The sequence below is a fragment of the Vicugna pacos genome, chromosome 29 (genome assembly GCF_048564905.1).
Source record: "Vicugna pacos chromosome 29, VicPac4, whole genome shotgun sequence".
Classification (NCBI taxonomy): domain Eukaryota; kingdom Metazoa; phylum Chordata; class Mammalia; order Artiodactyla; family Camelidae; genus Vicugna; species Vicugna pacos.
This window is the reverse complement of record NC_133015.1, coordinates 16,877,089-16,897,185: the sequence shown is the minus strand read 5'-3', so window position 1 is coordinate 16,897,185 and position 20,097 is coordinate 16,877,089. Positions and strand designations below refer to the sequence as shown.

Here is a 20,097-nt window from a genome sequence, read left to right as displayed (position 1 = left end):
CAATTGCCAAGGTATGGAAACAACCTAAATGTCCATCACAAGATGAATGGATAAAGAAGATGTATATATATACAACATATATACACACACAGTGGAATACTACTCAGCCATAAAAAGGAATGAAAATTTGCCGTTGGCTGCAACATGGATTGATTTGAGGGTGTTATCTAAGTGAAATAAGTCAGACAGAAAGATAAATACTGTAAGATATCACTTATATGTGGAATCTAAGAAAAAGCAGCAGACTTATGGATAAAGAGAACAAACTAGTGATTACCATTGGGGTGGGGAGCAAACTGTTGGGTATAAGATAGGATCAAGGAAGTATTGTACAACACGGAGAATATATATTTTGTAATATCTGTAAATGGAAAGTAACCTTTAAAAATTGTATAAAAAATAAAAATAATTTTTTTTAAAGTTAAAAAAAACCCGTTTTATTTCTGCCACCAAAAAAAAAAAAAGCGAGAAGAGATGATATTTTTGGAAATGAGAGCCTTTTATAGTCTTCCATAATTCTTTAAAAATAATATTTGAATTTTTCTTTTATAATTAAGATATTTAAAATATGTTGTTTTCTTCAGAGTGGCTACATTACTGTATTTTGACATGTATTTAAATAGTACTTTATTGCTTGAGATTTATATTACCATAATATGTTTTAATTTTTTCTTTTTTCAAGTCCTAAGTTTTTCAAAATTTTTAATTTTATTTGGGATAGGCAGACTTTTTTTTAACTGTAATTATATTTTATTCTTGAAATGACTAGGAAGTTATTACTTATATTAGAGTACATTTTTTAAGTAAATCTTTATAGTATTGAGGGACTTCCACTGCATTCAGAAAAGTACAGAAGTTACAAGTATATTGCTTGATGAATTGTCAGAAAGTGTTTTCACTTGTATGTGAAAGTTTTACTTTTATGTAACTGCCACCTAGGTCAAGAAATGGGTTCAGTAAATTTGAAAGTTCCGTTAATTGTGAAGGCAGAGACGGAAGTCATTTATTTAAGGATTTCTCTTTGATCTATAGAGAAATTCTTTTCCTATTTTAAATGTACTTGTATGCCATGCTATTTCAAAGGAGTGTTACATTGTCTTCTTGCTTTGTCATAAATGGATGTAGATTATTAATTGTGTATTTAATATAGGAATACGGCTGGACAGAATGAACTAAAAATTACAAGTGATCGAGCAATAAATTCAGGAATGTTTTTTGAAGATAAACCAAAGCCTTCAAAACAATCACTTCAGTCTTACCAAGAAGCTTTGCAACAACAGGTATTCATTCATTTATTTATTCATTCATTCATCTAATGTTGAACATCTTATGTGTTAGTACAGTGGTTCCTTAAAACTCAGAGTATGGCAGAGGAGGAAAAAATACCAGTTATTTATAATTCAGTATGAAAAGTTTTGATGTAGATAGACTGGAATGCATGAGACAGGGAGAAGAATTGCCAGGGCTGTTAGGAGAGCTTCATGTGGTTGATAATATTTGAGTTGCATGTTATTCAGCGAATAAATATGAAATTCCTAGTGTATTCGGGGAGTGGAAATGATGTAGGAGAAGGGGCTAGAGTGTTAGATTGTGTTGAATTATAAAGGACTAGCTAATAAAGGGTTTTCAGTTTCATCTTGTTATATACAGCCAAAGGGAGGAATTTTAAGCCAAAGAAAGAAAGAAAATTGGGTGTGAGCAAATTAGGCTTTAGGAAGATATTTGATTGTGATGTAGACGATTGGGAAAGAGATGCGGCAGAGACCTTTTTAGTAAACTATTGAGGTAGTCCAGCCAGGAGGTAACAAGGCCCTGCACCAGGTGGGGAAGATGGGAAGGACATTGAAGAGACACTTCTGGGGTTTCATTGATTGGGCTTAGATTTAGGGAATGAGGAAAGAGCAGGGGTCTTGAAGATGTTTCTGAGTATTGTAATCTAAGAATAACGAGGCTATGAACTAAGGAGAGGGGAAAAAAGAGGTAGAATGCTTAGGGAGGAGGCTAGTGTTCTGTTGTGGTTTGTAACGTTTGAAGAGAGTTAGTTACTGAAGAGTAACCGTATCAAATGTATGAGTTTTTTGGGGAGAATACTCATATTTCCTCCAGAGAGGACCCTGCAACTCTAAGTAGTATGTTCACTTGAGGTATTTTTCTACAAAGTTTCACTTGGGTTTCTCCTAAAACTCTTTTTGTTCAGTTTTTACATTGGGCAACCTCCTTGAAAGATGGAGTTTAAAAAAAACACAGAATTACCAACATTATTTTTTGTGTGTTAGGATTCTACAAACAAAAGACTGCATTTGTCTATTTTCAAATGATCATATTAAAAACACCACTGACAAAACTAGACTTCCTAACACTAGAATTTTATGTATGTGATGACTTCCTTGGCCTTCCTGGAGTAGTTACTTAAATTTTCCATGTATAGGTTATGATTTTAAAAGTAACTTTCCAAAATGTAAGTATTTATTCATTGCCTGTTTATATGTCTTTAGAGACCAACCCTGTGCTTATGCTTGACGATGATAGACTGTATTTGTTTTGTATGCTTTCATGAAGTGTACTTAAAGTAGCCCAGCATTCTCCACAGAGCGCTGAACCTTCAATATCTTTGAATTCTGGGAATGGCGTTTGCCCGGGGTAGGGTAGGTCTGGTGGGGTGTAGGGAGTGTTTGGCCCAGGTTTCATGAGGTGTGGGGAGTAGTTTGTGGCTGGCCGAATTCCATGAAAGGTAGGTGAAAAAAGGAAAGTAGGGAGATCCTGTTAGTCCCCACGGAACTGGTGAGGTTAGGGAGGGAATGGCTCAGGTAGAAGCATTGGGTGGGAGGAAGGAGTTGGTTTAGCCCAAAGTGGCATCAGTGGCTGGAAAGGACTCAAATGACATGATATGAGGAAGTAGCAGCTGTATTTTCCAGCTATTGAAGTATTTTTAGATTGGGTATTACATATATTTGTGCTATTAAATTTTATAGTGAAACATACTGAAAAAAAAACCTCTGTTTTTTTTCTCTAATAAGAAAAATAAAATAAAATCTGATATCAAAACTAACTTCTTGAATCAGAATACTTGTGAGCACTTACTATGAATGTTTCTTAATGTTGTCAAGATTCGGGAAAGAGAAGAAAGAAGAAAACGAGAACGCGAAGAAAAAGAAGAATATGAAGCTAAATTAGAAGCTGAAATGAGAAGTTATAATCCCTGGGGGAAAGGTGGAGGTGGTGCTCCTCTTAGAGATGCAAAAGGAAATCTGATAAGTATGTTATTTCCATTGGTTTGTTTTTTCTGAAAGAAACCAAGTCTAACTTTTTTAAACAATGAGGAATAGAAAGAAGTGGGAATCAGTCTGTAAGGCAAGGTCTCTTTTTATGCAACTTAACACAAAAGAGATGCTTTAATAGTAAACATGATAGCAGGTTAAAAAGCCTTTTTTCTTCAGATTACTGTTCATTTATTTTTATTAACAGATTTTTCATCTCTGATGATAACTCAGTTGCAGAGAAAAGCTCATGTTATTTGGCAAGTTTTTACCCAAACTAGTCGTTAGAATTTTTTTTAATTTTCTAGTGAAAATAATAAAAGTTTTTTATTGGAAGTTTTTTTTTTTTTTTTTAAGCTGGTAGACATCTTCAAAATACATGATCTGGTGTAGTGGTAGGATGTTATGTTTAATTCATATATGCCATATACCTGCACAATGCAAGAACTCGTTTGAAAATAAAGACTTTGTCTCAAATTTTCTGGCAGGTTGCAGAATTATATTGATCTATCTTTCAGTATAGTCAAAATGTTTGACCTAGAAATCAAACAACAAGCACTTTGAAAAGAGGCTTTATACAACTTGCATGTATTGGGAGAGTCTCTGATTAGCTTTTAGCTAAGAATAAAAGCAGAGAAAGATAATGGGTATTTGAAAATTGTTTAATTAGAAATGAGAAATTAATAACTAGAAATCCATTAAAATGGTAAAAATGTAAATTTCACGTTCTTTAGGTTTATGTATTGTAAGGACAGTTGAATGATACAATCAGAAGATGTTTTGGGAGTATTGAATATTTAGAGTGCTTAAGTATTATGCCTTTGATTCTTTGTTAAAGATGGCTTTTTAAAAAAGATGTATTTGAGGCCCACTTAAATTAATTAGATAACTCTTTTCTTTCCCAAAGGCTTTATTCCTTTCCTGTCTTCTCGTAAATACTTTCCTCATAGTTTGGCAGACTAGAACTCTTACTCTCTTTATAGATGAGGTGATTTTAGATAATACATAGATAAACATTTAACCTTAGAAATAAATGTTTATTTGAATATATATTGGAAAAACACTGACTTTTCCATTTATGGATAGTGCTATAACATTTCCTTTGAAAGTAAAGGCATTTAACAAAAAGTACTATAACAGACAACTCTCAATTCTCAGAAGCTTAAGGCTTAAGGCAGTATAAGTTTAATTTTCACTTAAGTTGTGTTCTGATGCTGTTTGGGTGGTTCTCCTCTTAAGAGGTGACTGGGGAATCTAGGCCTCTTCCATTGTGTTAACTCCTCCACTTTGGAGTCCTTCACTTTGGGCTGCACAGATGTGGTCCAGAGGGTGGGAGAGCAAGTTGAGAATTTTGTTGGGGCCTGGCCTAAAAGTTGAGGAGTATCACATTTGTCTTTGTTCCATTATTCAAACCTAGTTATAAGGTTCTAACCTAACTGCCTGGGGGGCTGGAAAGTTTGTTTCTTTATACCCAGAAGGACGACATGAGATTGATAAGCATCTACCTAGTCTTTGCTGTAATAAATTTAAATTGTGAATTGATAGAAACATAACAGTAACCACGAAGGAGGTGCTTATATAACTTTGGGAAGCACTAGAATAAAATAATTTCTTAGAACTTTCCAACTTTACAGTAAGATTATTTCTAGTTCAGACAACACAGTTACAGTGTTTTGTATGTATTTAATTGGTAGAAGTGAGTAGGATAAGAATGGATTATTGAGTTATAATATATTGTTTTAGAATTGCTTGACCTAACAGGAATGGAGCAAACTTTTTTGAGATTTTTATTTTGAGTGGTAATGTTTAGTTTGCTTATTTAGTGCTATAGTCAAGCCATGAAATAGAAAAGGTGTACTATTTTATCAAATGCAGAAACTCTTTTTTAATGGTATTTTCGAAGCATGTAAACTCATTACTTAAAGAATATCAGTTTGTTTTGAATGTGACTGTTATATTTTAGAGAGAGAGGGAACATAATTTGTCCATTATATTTGAAATATGTAGTAAAAGTCAGTGTTTTGCTTCACTTCATGTGATGGCCGAGACAATATAACAGGTGGTGTGCTGGGTGACTTTAATTCAGCTGCTGGCTTCTCTAATTATTCCTATTTCATCTTTGATCTTTTACTACAAAGAAATGAAAGAATTGAATGTTCACCATTATCTTAGCTCTCTAAGAAAAATCTCTTTATAAGGTAAACTAGTTATTAATAAAATATCAAAATCTGTTACTCATACTATTGTAACATATCATCAACCCTTTTAAAGTAAATAACTCTCATTTTATTATTTGTACTACACTTAAAATCTGTTTCCTTTCTCAGTTCTTTATTCATTAAAATTCTTTATTCAAGTTCCCATAAAAAACTAAGTATATTCTAATGTCTTTCAGTGTGTGAATAGAAATAAACTGTGGTACATCCATACGATAGGATGCTGCTCAGCAGTAAGAAAGAATGAACTGTTGATGCATGAAACAATTTGGAAAACTCTCAAGGGAGGGCTTAAGGGAAAGAAGCCCCTCTGTAAAGGCTATATACACGTATCTGTAGAAATGGAGAACAAATCACTGGTTACCAAAGGTTCTGGCTAAGGAGAGAAAGGAACTATCAAGAGCATGATGCAGTTTTTGGAGGTGATGGAAGTGTTCTGTATTCTGATCATGGTGATGTTACATGACTCTATTGTATGTTAAAAATTTAAAAACTACACCAAGAGAAAAAAAAAGTTAAAAAAAAATAAAATACTTAGCCAATTTGAAAGATAGCAAAAGAATCTCATAGTTCTGATTAATAGCGAGATGAAACACGCATTCTTAAGCAAGACTGATTAAGTATTTGTATTTCTTTTATGCATTTTATTTGCCCAGTTAGATTTACGTTTATTTCTATGCTGTTTGTTGAGATACAATGCATACAATACAATTCACTTTTTAAGTGTATTGTCAGTGAGTTTTGACAGCTGATTCTGGTAACCACTGCCATAATCAAGATACAGAACATTTCCAGCTTATCTGACACTATACCCTTGTCAGCCTCTGATCTGCATTCTGGCACGATAGTATTGCCTTTTATGTATTTTTTAACCTAGTGTGATGTTTTTGAGATTGATGTATGTTGTTTGTTTCAGTAGTGTATTTCTTTTTATTACTGAATAGTATTCTCTTATGGGAAGGTACCACGACTGTTTATCCATTTGCCAGTTGATGGACCTTTGGATTGTTCACAGTTTGAGGCTATTATGAATAAACCTGTTATGAATGTTTAGTTACAGATCTTCATGTGAACATAGGTTTTCATTTCTCTTGGGTAAACTCCTATGAATGGAATTGCTGGGATATATAGTAAGTGTATGTTGAACTTTGTAAGAAACTGCCAAACAATTCTCCAAAGTGGCTGTGCCATTTTGCATTCCTACCAGCAAAACACGAGATTTACCATTGCTCTAAATCCTCATCAGCACTTGAAATTGTTCATCTTAAAAACTTTAGTCACTCTACTAAATGTGTAGTGATAGCTCATTGTAACTTTTTGTTTTGAAATAATTTGACTTACAGAAGAGTTGCAAAGATACTATAGAGAGTACTCTAATTTCCCTTAATGTTAACATCTTACATAATCTTGGCACAGTGATCAAAACTAGATATTAAAATCGTTATAATACTATCAATTAAATTATAAACTTTGTTTCTCACCAGTTTTCCCCCTAATGTTCTTACTCTGTTCCAGGCTCTAGTCCAGGATTCCAGATTGCATTTAGCTGTCATGTGTCTTTAGTCTCCTCCAGTCTGACAGTTTCTCTATCTTTCTGTGTCTTTTTTGTTTTTATATATATGTAGCTTTGTTGATATAATTCCCATACCACTGAATTTATCCATTTAAAATATACAGTTCAGTGGTTTTTACTGTATTCATAGAGTTGTGCTAAAACCACACAGTCAATTTTAGAACACTTTCCACATTGAATTGCCTTGATACCTTTGTTGAAAATCAGTTGAGCATAAAATTATTTGACACCCAGTTCTGTTCCATTGATCTGGATGTCTGTCCATGTGCTGTATTACTCTCTTCATTACTGTAGCTTTGTAGTAAGCTTTGAAATTGAGAGGCCTAAGTCTTTTCACTTTGTTCTTCTTTTTCAGGATTGTTTTGGCAACTTGATTTCCTCTGTGTTTTCATATAAATTTTACTATCAGTTTGTCAACTTTAACAAAAAAAAGCAGGGTGGGATTTTTCATTGGGATTGCATTGGCTTTATAGATCAGTTTGGGGACAACCAGCATCTTAATTTAACAATACTGAGTCTTTTGATCCATGAATGTGAACTATTTATCCACTAACTAGTCTTAGTTGTCTTTTCTTAGCCATATCTTACAGTTTTCATATCTTGTGACATATTTTGTATACTTAAGTAGGTAATGTATTTTGATGCCATTTTAAAAGATAACATTTAAAAATTTCAATATCCATTTGCTCACTGTTTATTGAGATATAGTTAACTTTTGTACATTGCCCTTGCTTAACTCACTCTTTAGTTTTAGAAGTATTTTTATAGTTTCTTTGGGATTTTTTTGCACAGACAATCATGTTGTCTGCAAACAGTTTTACCTCTTCCTTTCTAATCTGAATGCCTTTTATTTATTTTACTTGGCTTTTCACTGATTAGAAACTCCAGTACAGTGTTTAGAAATCACAACAGCAGACAGCCTTGTCTCTTACCTGATTTTAGGTGGAAAGCAGTATTTCACTGTTAAGACTAATGTTAACTTGTAGGGTATTTTTTTTAATAGATTTTTTTTAATTAGGTCTAGGATGTTCTCTTCCTACTCAGAATTTTCCTCATGAACGTGTCTTGAATTTTGTTAACAAATGTGCTTTTCTACATTTAAAATAATAATAATTCGTCTTTTTTTATTCTCTTAATATGTGGTGAATTACATTGACTTTTTGTAATATTGAACCACTCTTTCATCCTGGCATAAACACTGTTTAGTCATACTTTATTGCATATTTTACATGTTGTAGAAATTGATATGCTAATACTTTATTAGGGATTTTTGCATCTAGGCTCATAAGGGATATTTGTCTTTTTCTTATACTGTTGTCTGGTTTTGGTATCAGATTAATGCTGGCCTCATAGTATGAGGTGGGAAGAGTTGTTTCCTCTTCTATTGGTAGAATGCACCAGTACAGCCATCTGGACTAGGCATTTTCTTTTAAGAAAGGTTTTAAATTATACGTTCTGTTTCTTTAATAGATAAAGAGATACTCAATTTATCTATCCTTATGTGAAATTTGGTGGTTTGAGGAGTTTATCCATTTCATCTGAGTTTGTAAGTTTTTTGGCATACAGTTGTTCACGATATTTTATTTTATGTGTTGACAATTCCTTCCTTTAAGTCCTGTGCTTTCTCTGAGATGCAGTTCTCTCTCTTCAGCTGACATTTAGTGGATGTGTATTATGAACTAGGTTAAACTCTTCTAGGTCTGTGAGCATGAACTTTGTTCTAGGATCGTCTTCTGGCATTGTGTGTTCCTTGAGTTAGATATTCCTTCCATCCATTCTGTCCCACCTTGTCTCTTCTGCCCCTTTGTTTCTTTTTATGCCTTCTCTAAGGATGATCTTCGAGTCTCTTTCTTCGTCCCTGACAGTGTTAAAACTCTCCACTTCACTTCCAAACTGTCTTCTGAATCTTTGCACCTGATGTTTGGTGGATTGTGTATACCTAGCACACAAAACCAACGTTCACTTTTAAAACCCAGCTCATCTTTGTTTTTTTTTCTGTAAAAGCATCGTCATTCTGATGATTCAAACTGAAAAATGCCAGAGTCCTTTTGATGCCCCATAGCCAGTCAGTTAATAAGCCTAAAGTATAGGTTCTCCCTCTTCAGTATTCCTTGAATTCTCTTTTTGTTCACATTACCACCATAATAGAGATTCATTATTCCTTATTGGGCTATTGCCATTTCTTCATTGCTTCTTCATTCTCCTCTGTTTTTCACATCCAAACTATATGTATTCAAAGTATAACCAACTGTATTATTCTATACTCAGAATTCATTGAGGACTCCAGAGTGTTACTGTCTGACTTCACATCCTTGTTCAGACATTTACTGATGTTGTGGTCTTTCAACAAATTAATTTAATTTTCTTATCTATAATACTGGGGTGAAAATAATAGTACCGTATCATGTAAGTTTTTGTACAGAATGTAAAAATGGTGAATATTAAATGTTAGCTGCCATTATTACTATTTCTACTTCTTTAACTACCAAAACTGTCTCCATTCTTGAATAGAACAGAGAACTGTCAGCTTGTCTTTTAGAATATTTCAGAATAGGCATCCAGCATGCATTTTCCTATCTAATCTCTCAGTGCTGTGTTATGTCTGCTTTGAGCTCCAGTCAGGCTGGACTACTTTAATGTTGCCAGAACAATATTTATGTTTTACTGTCTTGGAGCTGTTTCTTTATTATGCTTTCCCACCCATTTTCACCTGCGAAGCTCCTATCCAGTTTCTAAGTTGAGCCTGTCTTAAATGTTGCAGCAGGATGTGAACTTTACTGAGTCTGAACTCTCTCTTTGGTAATGTTTCTGTGTTATTTTCCATGTTCTAGTTGTAATGTATATTAAAAAACACATCTTTCAACTTAACAGGCTTCTGATAAGCACTTCTTATACCCAGTTTAAGTTCACTTTCACTGCTACCATACTGTCTCAGTTGTTCTGTGGAGAAAAACTACTTCTTATCTTGTTAAAGCTTTGAGTTCTACAACCATTCAAGTTTGTTTATAAGATTGACTGGTTATTTGACCTAGTCTTGTGTGCTCAGATTTTTGCCATGTGTATGTGGTCTCTATTGCTGTGTTTACCTAGCATGCAGTATTTTAAAATAACAGACACTTGTTATCTTGTAGTTCTTGAGTCAGTAATTTGTGAGTGTTTTAGCTGGGTGGTTCTGTCTCAGATCTCTCATGAGGTGGCAGTCCAAGATGTCAGTCATTTGAAGGTTTTGTTGGGACTGGAGAATCCATTTCCTATATGGCTCCCTCACATGGCTCAGGAGACCTCAGTTCCTCGCCCCGGGGGCCTCTCCATAGGGCTTCTTAGTGTCCTTATGACATGGTAGCTGGCTTTCTTCAGAGTGAGCGAGCCGATAGGTCCAGCAAGGTGGAAACGTAATGTCTTTTGTGAAGTAGCCTTGGAAGTCATATACCATCCTGCAGCATCCTTTTCATAAGAAGTGGCCCACACTCAAAGGGAGGGGAATCAAGCTCCATTTTGTAAGGGAGGATTGTCAGAAAATTTGTAGATGCATTTCAGAACGGCACTCCACATGATATTTTTTCATTAGGAACACTAATGGTGTTGGATAAACTTCACTATGACTAGTATTGAATCGTTGCTGTGTTTGTTCTATATTAAAGATATTCAGAATTCTGAAGTAATATAGATATGGATATGGTTTTTATGGATTGTCAAAGATCTGTGTACTCTTAAGTTCTCTACCAATTTTTAGTTTATTTTGTAAGGTCATTTTTTGAAAATTTTCAAAAAGTTTTGATAATTTTGTTTCTGTTTTTAGGGCACCAAGATACCACTGAATCATTCCAGCTCTGTACTATTATTTTTCTCTCCATTTCTCTACTTTAAAAAAATGTATTAAGCATACTAATTATAGAAGTGTACTTACTGAAATAAATGGCTTATTTTTCCCTCTCAGCTGATTTGAATAGGATGCACAGACAAAATATAGATGCCTACCATAACCCAGATGCAAGACCATATGAAGATAAAAGGGCTGTTGTATCTCTAGACCAAAATTTAGCCACTTCAAATGCTGAGAACCTAGAAGATTCTGCAAATAAAAACTCAGGTTTTTAATCACATTCTTTTTTTTTTCTTTTTTCCCCCCACATTTCTAAAGTTGTTCAGTAACATTTCTCTTCTGTTCTCTGACATAGTTCCTACTGTGATTTTGAGAATTTGGTTACTCTGAGTCAGGAAGCATAATGTTATTCATGCTGTTTCCAATAACTTTTCTACATCAGTATTTTGAAAAAAGTGAATAAGGAAATATAGTTTGTTTCTTAATACTGTTTATTTTTTCTCAGCTTTATTACTTACTTATGTATACTTCAGCTGCTTCTAACACTTTTATTTGCTAGTGGACATTTCTTAAAATCAAATCATCTTTTTACCCATACACAGTTATGCTTTTTATACCCATAAGAATTAGTTTGAATTAGTGAAAATGTATCAGATGTTGTATGATAAACTGTACAGTGAAATTCGGTTTTCACTTTTTTATAATCATTTGCTCTCCCTTGTAAAACCACAATATACAAAGAAAATAAATGAAGCAATTAAAAGTTTCTTTTGATGTCTGGTCACATCCCCCTTTCTTAAGCAAATGTTTTTGATTTGCTGTTATACAAGGTCCTTTAATTAAAGGTTCTGTAAATTAAACATTATTCAGTATCTTTATGACTTGCTAGGAAAAGTTGTCATCATCTTTATCAAGTATATATGAAAATATGTTACATATTTAAAATTCAAAGGAAATTTAAAGAATACACCACCTTGCATTATATATATTTTTTAATTTTGGGGGGGGACGGGGAGGAAATTAGGTTTATTTATTTATTTAGAGCAGGTACTGGGGATTGAACCCAGGACCTCATGCATGCTAAGCATGCATTCTACCATGAGCTATACCCTCCCCCATATATTTCGATGACTATAAAAGTACCCATTTATTTACTGCAGATTCTCTTTTGTGCTTTCACAAAAATTTTAACTTTACACTAGAGAAGAACTCTGTTAGGAAGTCCTTCTGAAGTATCCCTGACTGATCATACCGTCTTTTTACATTTTTAAAAATTTTCAACACATACGACTCATTGGCCAAATAGGCAGATGAATGGGGAGCTGTGATTAAAATGACTAGCCTTGCATCTTTCGAACCTTTAATAGTGACACTAATCTATGCAGCCTTTTTGAACATTTCAAGAGATATGTTTGTTCTTTCTATGGACAGCCTGACCACTGTTTGATCTCTAACTACAGGAAAATGCTTTCCTACTTTGATCCACAAAAAATTTCTGCCCAGTGGATCCAGTTTTGATTTTTGGAGTACTAAAATTGAAACTTATGATTTTGTTGAAATTATTAATTTGGCTCTCACTCTGAGTCTGTAATAATTCACCGTGCAGCAGCAGCATCAAAACACCTTTTCATTTTACTGAAGACTTCTTTCTGATTATCATTATTTTTCCCTTCATTGGCTTCTTTTTCTGTACTGAGATCAATGGTACAGACCCCCTTCTCTACCCTTCTCTACCACACCCAGTATTGTTTGTAATTCCCTCTCAGCCCCTAACTTTCTCTATTGTAGTAATAACATTTCAGGCATCTAGCTCTGCTTACCATGCAGAAACACTGGAAAAATCAAAATTTTCTATGTTCTCTTCCCAAGAAAGCGCACAAGCTTGATGATTGCACAGCAGAATTTACTGTCTATTGCCTTTCTTTACACCACCAGGGTTTTGGTGCTGGTGTTGTGGCCAGGATGCTGTAGTTAAGAAGTCATATAAAATCATATTTCCCTTTTTTTGTGAATTGAAGTTCCCTAAATTAACTTTCATTCCTTAAGAATTAACCTAAAATAGGGTTTCTGAATGCAGGGAACTATTGAGAGTCACCTAATTTATTGCTTTGCCATTATGAGTGTATGTGTTTAATATATGTATATGTGTGTATATATATACATGTGTATACACACATACATATATGACATTTAATATTTTAAAGGCCTTAGGGAGCTTGAATATATCTGAAAGTTGAATATTATAATGTGTACTTAAGGTTCATTGTTCTCTAATATTTTGTCTTCATTAGGCCTGTTTTTGAGGCTCTTTTTAATGTTTGTTGTTTTTTCCTTTTACTTTGATTCTTAGATGAAAAACCATGTTTATTAAGTCCATACTAATTTGACTTAAATTTAATTTTTGGCTTATTATGATACCTGGATACGTTTCCATTTTCTTTGTTTAGAACATGTGTTTTCTTTTGGTTTTATTTTTGTAATGTTTCTATTTTTAAAAGAACTTAGCTTTGCCTGTCTCTAATAATATTTCTTCAGACTCTTAATTGCCTCAAAGGTTTAAAATTCGAGTGATCATCAAGGTGAAACATACTACTCAGTTTTGTTTTGCTAATCGGATTTTCTATCATAATGTAAGATTTTAATGTTTAGCTATTGATTTGGCTTTCTGCTGATCTATTCAAATACGTATTAATAAATTTAAATACAAAGGCAAAATAGACCTAAAAGCTAAACTGCAAAGCAGTCAGCCTATGACGTATTACATGAGTGAGAGAAATAAATGCTTTAGATTGATGATAAAGAGACTAAAAAATAATATTAAAAAGTTATATGAGGCTTAAATTTAAATATCAGTTTTTTTTCCTGCACTCAAAAAGACCCCTGAGGTATAATTATTTTCCAGATTGATTTTATGGAATAATTTTTTTCCTTTCCCAGAATGTTTAATACTATTTTTAGGTAATAAATAGCATATTTTTATTGTTCATGTTTATATCTCATTAACCCAATAGAATTTTAAAATAAAAATTATTGCAATGATTAAAACAGTCATTCTAATTTGTAGAAATGTTTAGAGCTGACTTGCTGATCTGTTGTTTAAACCATGGATGGGAATCAACTTTTGGAATTACTGATTTTTTAAAACAATTTTAGACAATTTTTATATGTGTATACCTAATACATTTTAGTATATAATTAGGCAATATTCTTAAGAAAAGGACATTTACATCCATGCATAAGAACTTAAACATGTACCTTTTTTCCCTCTGTAAATTTTACTCTAAATCTTTGCTGCAATGAGAGTTGTCTAGGCTATTAATGTTTATGTTTCCCCGGTGTCTTTCTGGTATAGATATGTTATGATTTTTCAACTATGCATTAATTTTATTTTAGTTTCACCATTTTTCTTTCTCTCTTTATTTTTCATCTGGTCTTTAGATTCTAATCTCAGCCTTCTTTTTCTGACTTTAACCGTTGGATTACTGTATTTAGCACATTTTTTTCAAAATTTGAATTTATCAATAGAGTCTTCGTTCTTTAACCTGTACGGTTTCTAAGCATTGGCTAATGGTATGTTTTTGCAAAATTTCTCTTTCAAGGTCATATGCAAACACAGAACTCTCCTTTTGCTCGGGGAAATATATTTTGTGAGCCTCCAACTGAACTTCAAATTAAACAGCAGGAGTTATACAAGAACTTTCTTCGTTTTCAGGTAAAATGTTTATTTGACAATAATTTGAAAGTTTCATATGAATTTTAATAAACTAAACTTGCAAAGATTTTTCATGCAAGATAACGAATAAATTCTAAAATGCCATTCAGTTATCTGAAATAATTTATATCAACTATAAATTATATTATCATTATTATTTCATTTATATTATTATACTGTTCTTATATCTGAAAAAGGAGCAAGGAGACATATTAGATATACTGGTTGACTTAATCTTTCCTAAATTTTACTAAATCATTAATTGTTAAAGAATGCTGAAATTTCTGAAACTGAAAGACTTAATAAAATGTTCACCTATTAGTCATAGAGTATCTTTCTAGATGCTTGTGTGTTAGTAGAAAATAATGAATTTTTTCCTAAATGATTTGATATTCTTGACTCAGTTGTATAGTTTGTAAGTAAATAAATATTAAATGTAGTCACATTTTGCAGTTATTTGCCCCATTTATGTATGTAAACAAATTGCATTTAAAATAGTAGAAATGAGCAAAGGAAGACACTTGAACATCAGGTGTTTATTAAGCAAACGGATTTATTGACCTCTCATACTGTGTCCACCCTTGGGATGAAGGCGGAATGAGAGACCTGCCCATAGGGGGCTCAACAATATTTTTCTCCTTATCTCCCTCCCCTCCACACCCATGCTTAATCCTGGTGTCAGATTGATACTGTGTCCAGGTTAATCTTCCTTTTATATGACTTCTCATGTTATTCTTAATTCAAAACCTGATAGCAGCTTTTCTTTTCTACAGAAAATGTCCATATTCCTTGGTCTAATGTTTAATGCTATCCAGTCTAATCCCAACCTCTTAAACAATTCTTCTTAAAGACATTCTACTCAGACATGCCCCCTTTCTAATCCTAATTATTGTGGATTCTTAAATAAGGGAGTGACATAGTGGATGTAGTCTTAATTAAGGATGATTGTCCTGCATTAATGTTGAGGATGTATTTTTGGAGGATTTAAAAGATTGGAAGGAGGGGTATTTTACTGGAGTGGTGACATTGGAAATGAATGGAAAGACCTTTCTAAGGATCAACAATGAATAGAGAAATTGAGTGTGAGAGAGTAGCAACAGAGATCCCAAGGGTGCTGGGCACTCACGTCAGGTTATCAGCAGATTGAGGGTCAGAGAGTTACCTGTTGAACTTGAATCAGTACGTGTATTGCCCATAATGACAGCAAGTCAAAATTACGTAGCTCCTATTATACTTAGCAACTGTTAGCATGGTCTAGGGTAGAATTTAGGGGAAAATAAATATATCTTGCAATTTTTTAGCCTTTTATTATTTGTAAGGTACTTTCATAAATAGTGTCTTATTAAACCTCAAAACCCTCTGAGGAAGTTATTACTATTTTTATTTTAAGACCTGCAACTAAAACATAGGCTGACGCTCACCTGTGTGGCAGAGCTAGCAAGTTGTGAGGCCAATGCTTGAACCGAAGCCTCCTGACTTTTAAGTATCATGTCTGTACGTACTACACTTACGTTTGTAGAGAGCTCTAGAAAGTCTTTCCTCTGGAAAAAATACTAGTAGTGGGGGAAGCTGTGACTGTATTAGTTTCAGAGTAAGTTCAGCCTTCAGTTCTCTCACTGTCTAAAATGGTGATTTAGGTATTTTCTTTTAGCTGCCTTTTAAAGCCCTCATCTTCCCCCAAACAAAATCTAACCCCAAACTCTAAGGAAACATAGAATAACTAAATGGTATTATTACTGTCAACAATATAGTGTCAGACAAGAAGTATCCCCCAACTTAAGTGTGAGAAGAAATGTTATAAAATGTTCCAATCTGTGCACAAAGATGACAAAGGAAGCCTTAGCTTCATGTCTGCACAAATAAGTTATACCATGAAAATTAGTGCAGCAGAGGTCTTCATGTGGTTAAAATTTGGTAAATAATACATGTGGGTATTTAGATGTCAGTTTTAATTACAACTTTAATTAGCAAAACTAATAAAATATTTGCAGGACCCTGAAATACTTTTGTATTGTACAGTTTGAAAACCACTGACCTAGAAGATAGCTTTCCTCTTTCTCTTGAATTGCTGATTAGCGTTTTTGTTGAAACGATACTTCTGCAGATTATTAGATATGTGATCCATTTATGATTGTGACCCATTAATGGAGGAGTGGCCTTGTGGTTATGATTTTACTTTTTTCATGGAGTAGGAAAGGGTGAACTGAATGTTAAATGTGAGGTTTTGTTGTATGGATCATGAATGATGCTTTCTCTAGGGCTCCTGTAATTAAAGACGTGATTACATATACTGCTTAGTACTAAATATTAGGATTGTACATATTTAATAGTGTTGTGAGAAAGAAGTGTTGGAAAAAAAATCCTAGCATGTAAAATCATGGGACATGTAAGAAGATTAAAGTTATTATAGCTCAAAAGATTGACAGTATTAATAGAACAACCCTGAAGCTAGAGGAGATTCAGACAGGAACAGTAAAAATAATATGAATAGTCATAATCAAGCCATACTTAAGAGTGATGAAAATCTGCTCATTACCTTAAACCAGCGTCATGAATACCCAGTATCCGTGCTGCCGTTCATCTCTACCTCGTTCGTGAGGGATGTAGACCATCTCTGAGTCCTCTTCCTTTCTGATCTTTGACTCCACCTTAGAATACTTCCCCAGAGTACTCAGCACTGCAGTCTTCAGGTGGTGTTTAAACAAAACTTAATTTTGAATCCTTGTAGCTAAAATCCTTGTTCACTTTGCAGCTTGCCAGTAGCTGGGAGAGAAGGAAGGCCATTCTAGGGAAGGGATTCTTAAGCTAAAATGTTTCACTGTTGTTTTGGGATACTGATCAAGCCAAGGGACACTGAGACATAATAGTAGCAGTCATTATAGACTAATATAATCATGAATTGTTTACTGAATACTTTGTATATAGGAGGAATTTTTTTGTTTTTTTATGTACGTTGTTTCATTTCAGCTCTTAGAGCATCCCTTTGAGATGTTGACATTAATAACTCTTTTTTCTAGATGACAAAACTGAACAAGAAAGTTTCTTAAGGTCACACAGTCTGTTGGAGCTGGAATTTTACTCATAGCTCTTAACATTACTTCATGTGGGTTTTTAAAATATAGGAAACTGAAAAATTTAGGAACTTACGTTTACTTACAAAAAGAGGGTGCAGATGTTGAAGTCACAGGATACTAGGATGATTAAGTGATATTCTAACTTTTCAATAGTTTTACAAAAGAATTAACTAGGTTTAATTTTTTTAGATTGAGGAAAAGAAACAAAGAGAGGAAGCAGAGCGAGAGAGATTGAGAATTGCTGAAGAAAAAGAAGAAAAACGGCTTGCAGAACAGAGGGCACGAATTCAGCAAGAGTATGAAGAGGAACAGGAAAAGAAAAGGGAGAAAGAGGAGGAGGTGCGTTTTTCCCCTGCTCTATTTTTCTACTTAGTCTGAAAGTGAAATATTTATTTTGATTTGAAAAGATATTTATTACTTACAAAGGAGAAGTCTTGGAATACATTTAGGAAATATCAGATCAATATCCATTCATTGGATATTACTTTATTAAAATGAAAGACTAAATTTTAAATTAAGGAAAGAGGTAAATTTTGACTTTTTTAAAGCCAGAAAATAGTTTAGGCTGACTAAGATGTTATAAGCCTAGCATTTTATTGGTAAGCGGACAGTTTCTTTATGTTAAAGACTACTGTATCCTCTATACCGTCAATTTTATCTCTTTATTTCAGACAAATAAGACAGCAGGTTTTTGAATGGACTATAGAATATGTATATGGAGTATATTTTTTCGCTTTATTTTAAAGCAAAGGCTGAAAAATGAAGAGCTTATTCGGCTAGCTGAAGAAAGACGAAAAGAAGCAGAAAGAAAGAAGAAAGAAGAAGAAGAAAAACATAACCTACAACTTCAGCACTACTATGAAAGAGAAAATATAGTTGGGGAAGAAACAAAGGTAAGTTTCAGACAAAAGTCTATGAAACCCATAGTTTAACCACTTTCCCTGTGAGAGTGATGGAGCAGTTAGCAGGAGAGAGAAAGCGGAGGAGGTGCTTTTCGTCTTTCCTTTCATCCTGCTGCTCTGTCTGGGTGCTGCGCACTGAACTTCCTGTGCTAGATGATGTCACTGCTGTGAACATAATGGGTTTACTTCCTGTCACCATTCTTCGTCTTGTTCCCATGGTCTTTAGACTAGCACTGTAGGAACTGTTCCTTCATGACGAGAGTTAAGTGTAAAAATTGAGTGTTTGGGAACTTTTGTAGCAATTTGTCAATGTAAAGTTTTCATTTATCTAGTACAGCCAACCCTTGTACAGCGCGTGGTTGGCCCTCCACACCTGCGCTTCCCGTGCACCTGTGAATTCAGTCGACCGCTGGCTCTGCAGAATTGTAGTATTTGCCTTTGAAAAATGTCCTTGTGTAAGTTGACCCGTGCAGTTAAACCTGCACTGTTCAAGGGTAGCTGTAATTTATTCTTACTCTGCTTTACACATCTGTCCATGACAGATTGGAAATTAAAAAAGAAAGACTTGTGGCTCAGCAAAGACTGGTTTGAAGTTTACATCTCTGAGATGGGAGTTGATGTTCATGATTAGGTTCGTGAATCAAAGTTATTAGAACTTTTCTCCCTAGAAAGCCAGTTTGCCCATACAAGGATCCAGCTCATACCCTTGCTCATATTTCAAAACTATATTTAAAATTTTGTATGCATAAATATCACTAGGGACTTACTAAAAATGCATCTTCTTGGGTCTCATCTACAAAGTACCTTATTTGCTCAGTCTGGTTTACTAACCCTTAGGGATTGGATGCAATTAGCCTGTAACCACACCTTGAAAAACCTTATGTCTTCTAAGTTTAGCCTAATTTAAAGAAAAATTGTTTTCAGAAATTTAGATATATACAGATATTATTTCTTGTAAATAGAACTGACAGAAAGATTACTTTTAACCAGTGGGCTCCTCTGGTGTATTTATGATGTGGTTTGGTACACTGTTCAGTGTGTAACCTACTGTGGGTAACATGATCCATTTCTGAGTGGTTCAGATACATTGATTTCTTACCCCAGAGTTTTATGGTGATAGAAATCTAAGCATTCATAATTTGAATTTTATGGAAAGCATTGTTTAAAAGGGCATTTATAAGTCAGATCTGTATTTTTTTTCTTCAGTGTTCCAGGAATGTTAGGCAGTACCTTCATTCTTAGGATATAAAGTTGAATCTATATTTGCTCAGCCTTTTAAAGCATATCATCTAAGTATCATATGATTCATAATTTAATAAAGTTTTTTTTTTAAGTTTTTTTTTAGAGTAGTGTTTGGTTTATAGCATAATTGTGTGGAAAGCAGAGAATATTTATTGTAAAGTTGATTATCTGAAAATGAATGTTATTAGTTTCACAATTGTGTTTCTGCCACATTCTTAATTATGTTTAAGAAAAAAATGCTATTTCTGAGGAATATATAATTTTATGACTGTTCTAATTTAATTGTGAAGTATCATAA

At 33.6% G+C, this 20,097-nt stretch overlaps 1 protein-coding gene and 1 long non-coding RNA gene across 23 annotated transcripts in view; one reads left to right on the top strand and one right to left on the bottom strand.

Annotated features, from left to right (window-relative positions):
* Nucleotides 1-17,846, bottom strand: part of LOC140690252 (uncharacterized) — a 57,763-nt gene extending 39,917 nt beyond the window's left edge. The window contains exons 1-2 of the long non-coding RNA XR_012065458.1: nt 17,739-17,846; nt 17,118-17,344 (exon numbers count right to left, since the gene is read on the bottom strand). This is a non-coding gene — a long non-coding RNA (uncharacterized lncRNA). The remainder of the gene's footprint in view (nt 1-17,117; nt 17,345-17,738) is intronic.
* CSPP1 (centrosome and spindle pole associated protein 1) overlaps nt 1-20,097 on the top strand; it is a 110,942-nt gene that overhangs the window by 68,058 nt on the left and 22,787 nt on the right. For 16 of the 22 annotated variants that reach the window (XM_072951857.1, XM_072951856.1, XM_072951853.1 and 13 more), the window contains 6 exons: nt 1,151-1,280; nt 3,108-3,255; nt 10,984-11,136; nt 14,469-14,581; nt 17,845-17,994; nt 18,402-18,548. In XM_072951857.1, the coding sequence (XP_072807958.1) occupies nt 1,151-1,280; nt 3,108-3,255; nt 10,984-11,136; nt 14,469-14,581; nt 17,845-17,994; nt 18,402-18,548 (841 nt within the window). The remainder of the gene's footprint in view (nt 1-1,150; nt 1,281-3,107; nt 3,256-10,983; nt 11,137-14,468; nt 14,582-17,844; nt 17,995-18,401; nt 18,549-20,097) is intronic. The other 6 variants (XM_072951867.1, XM_072951864.1, XM_072951866.1 and 3 more) reach the window with 1 other exon arrangement.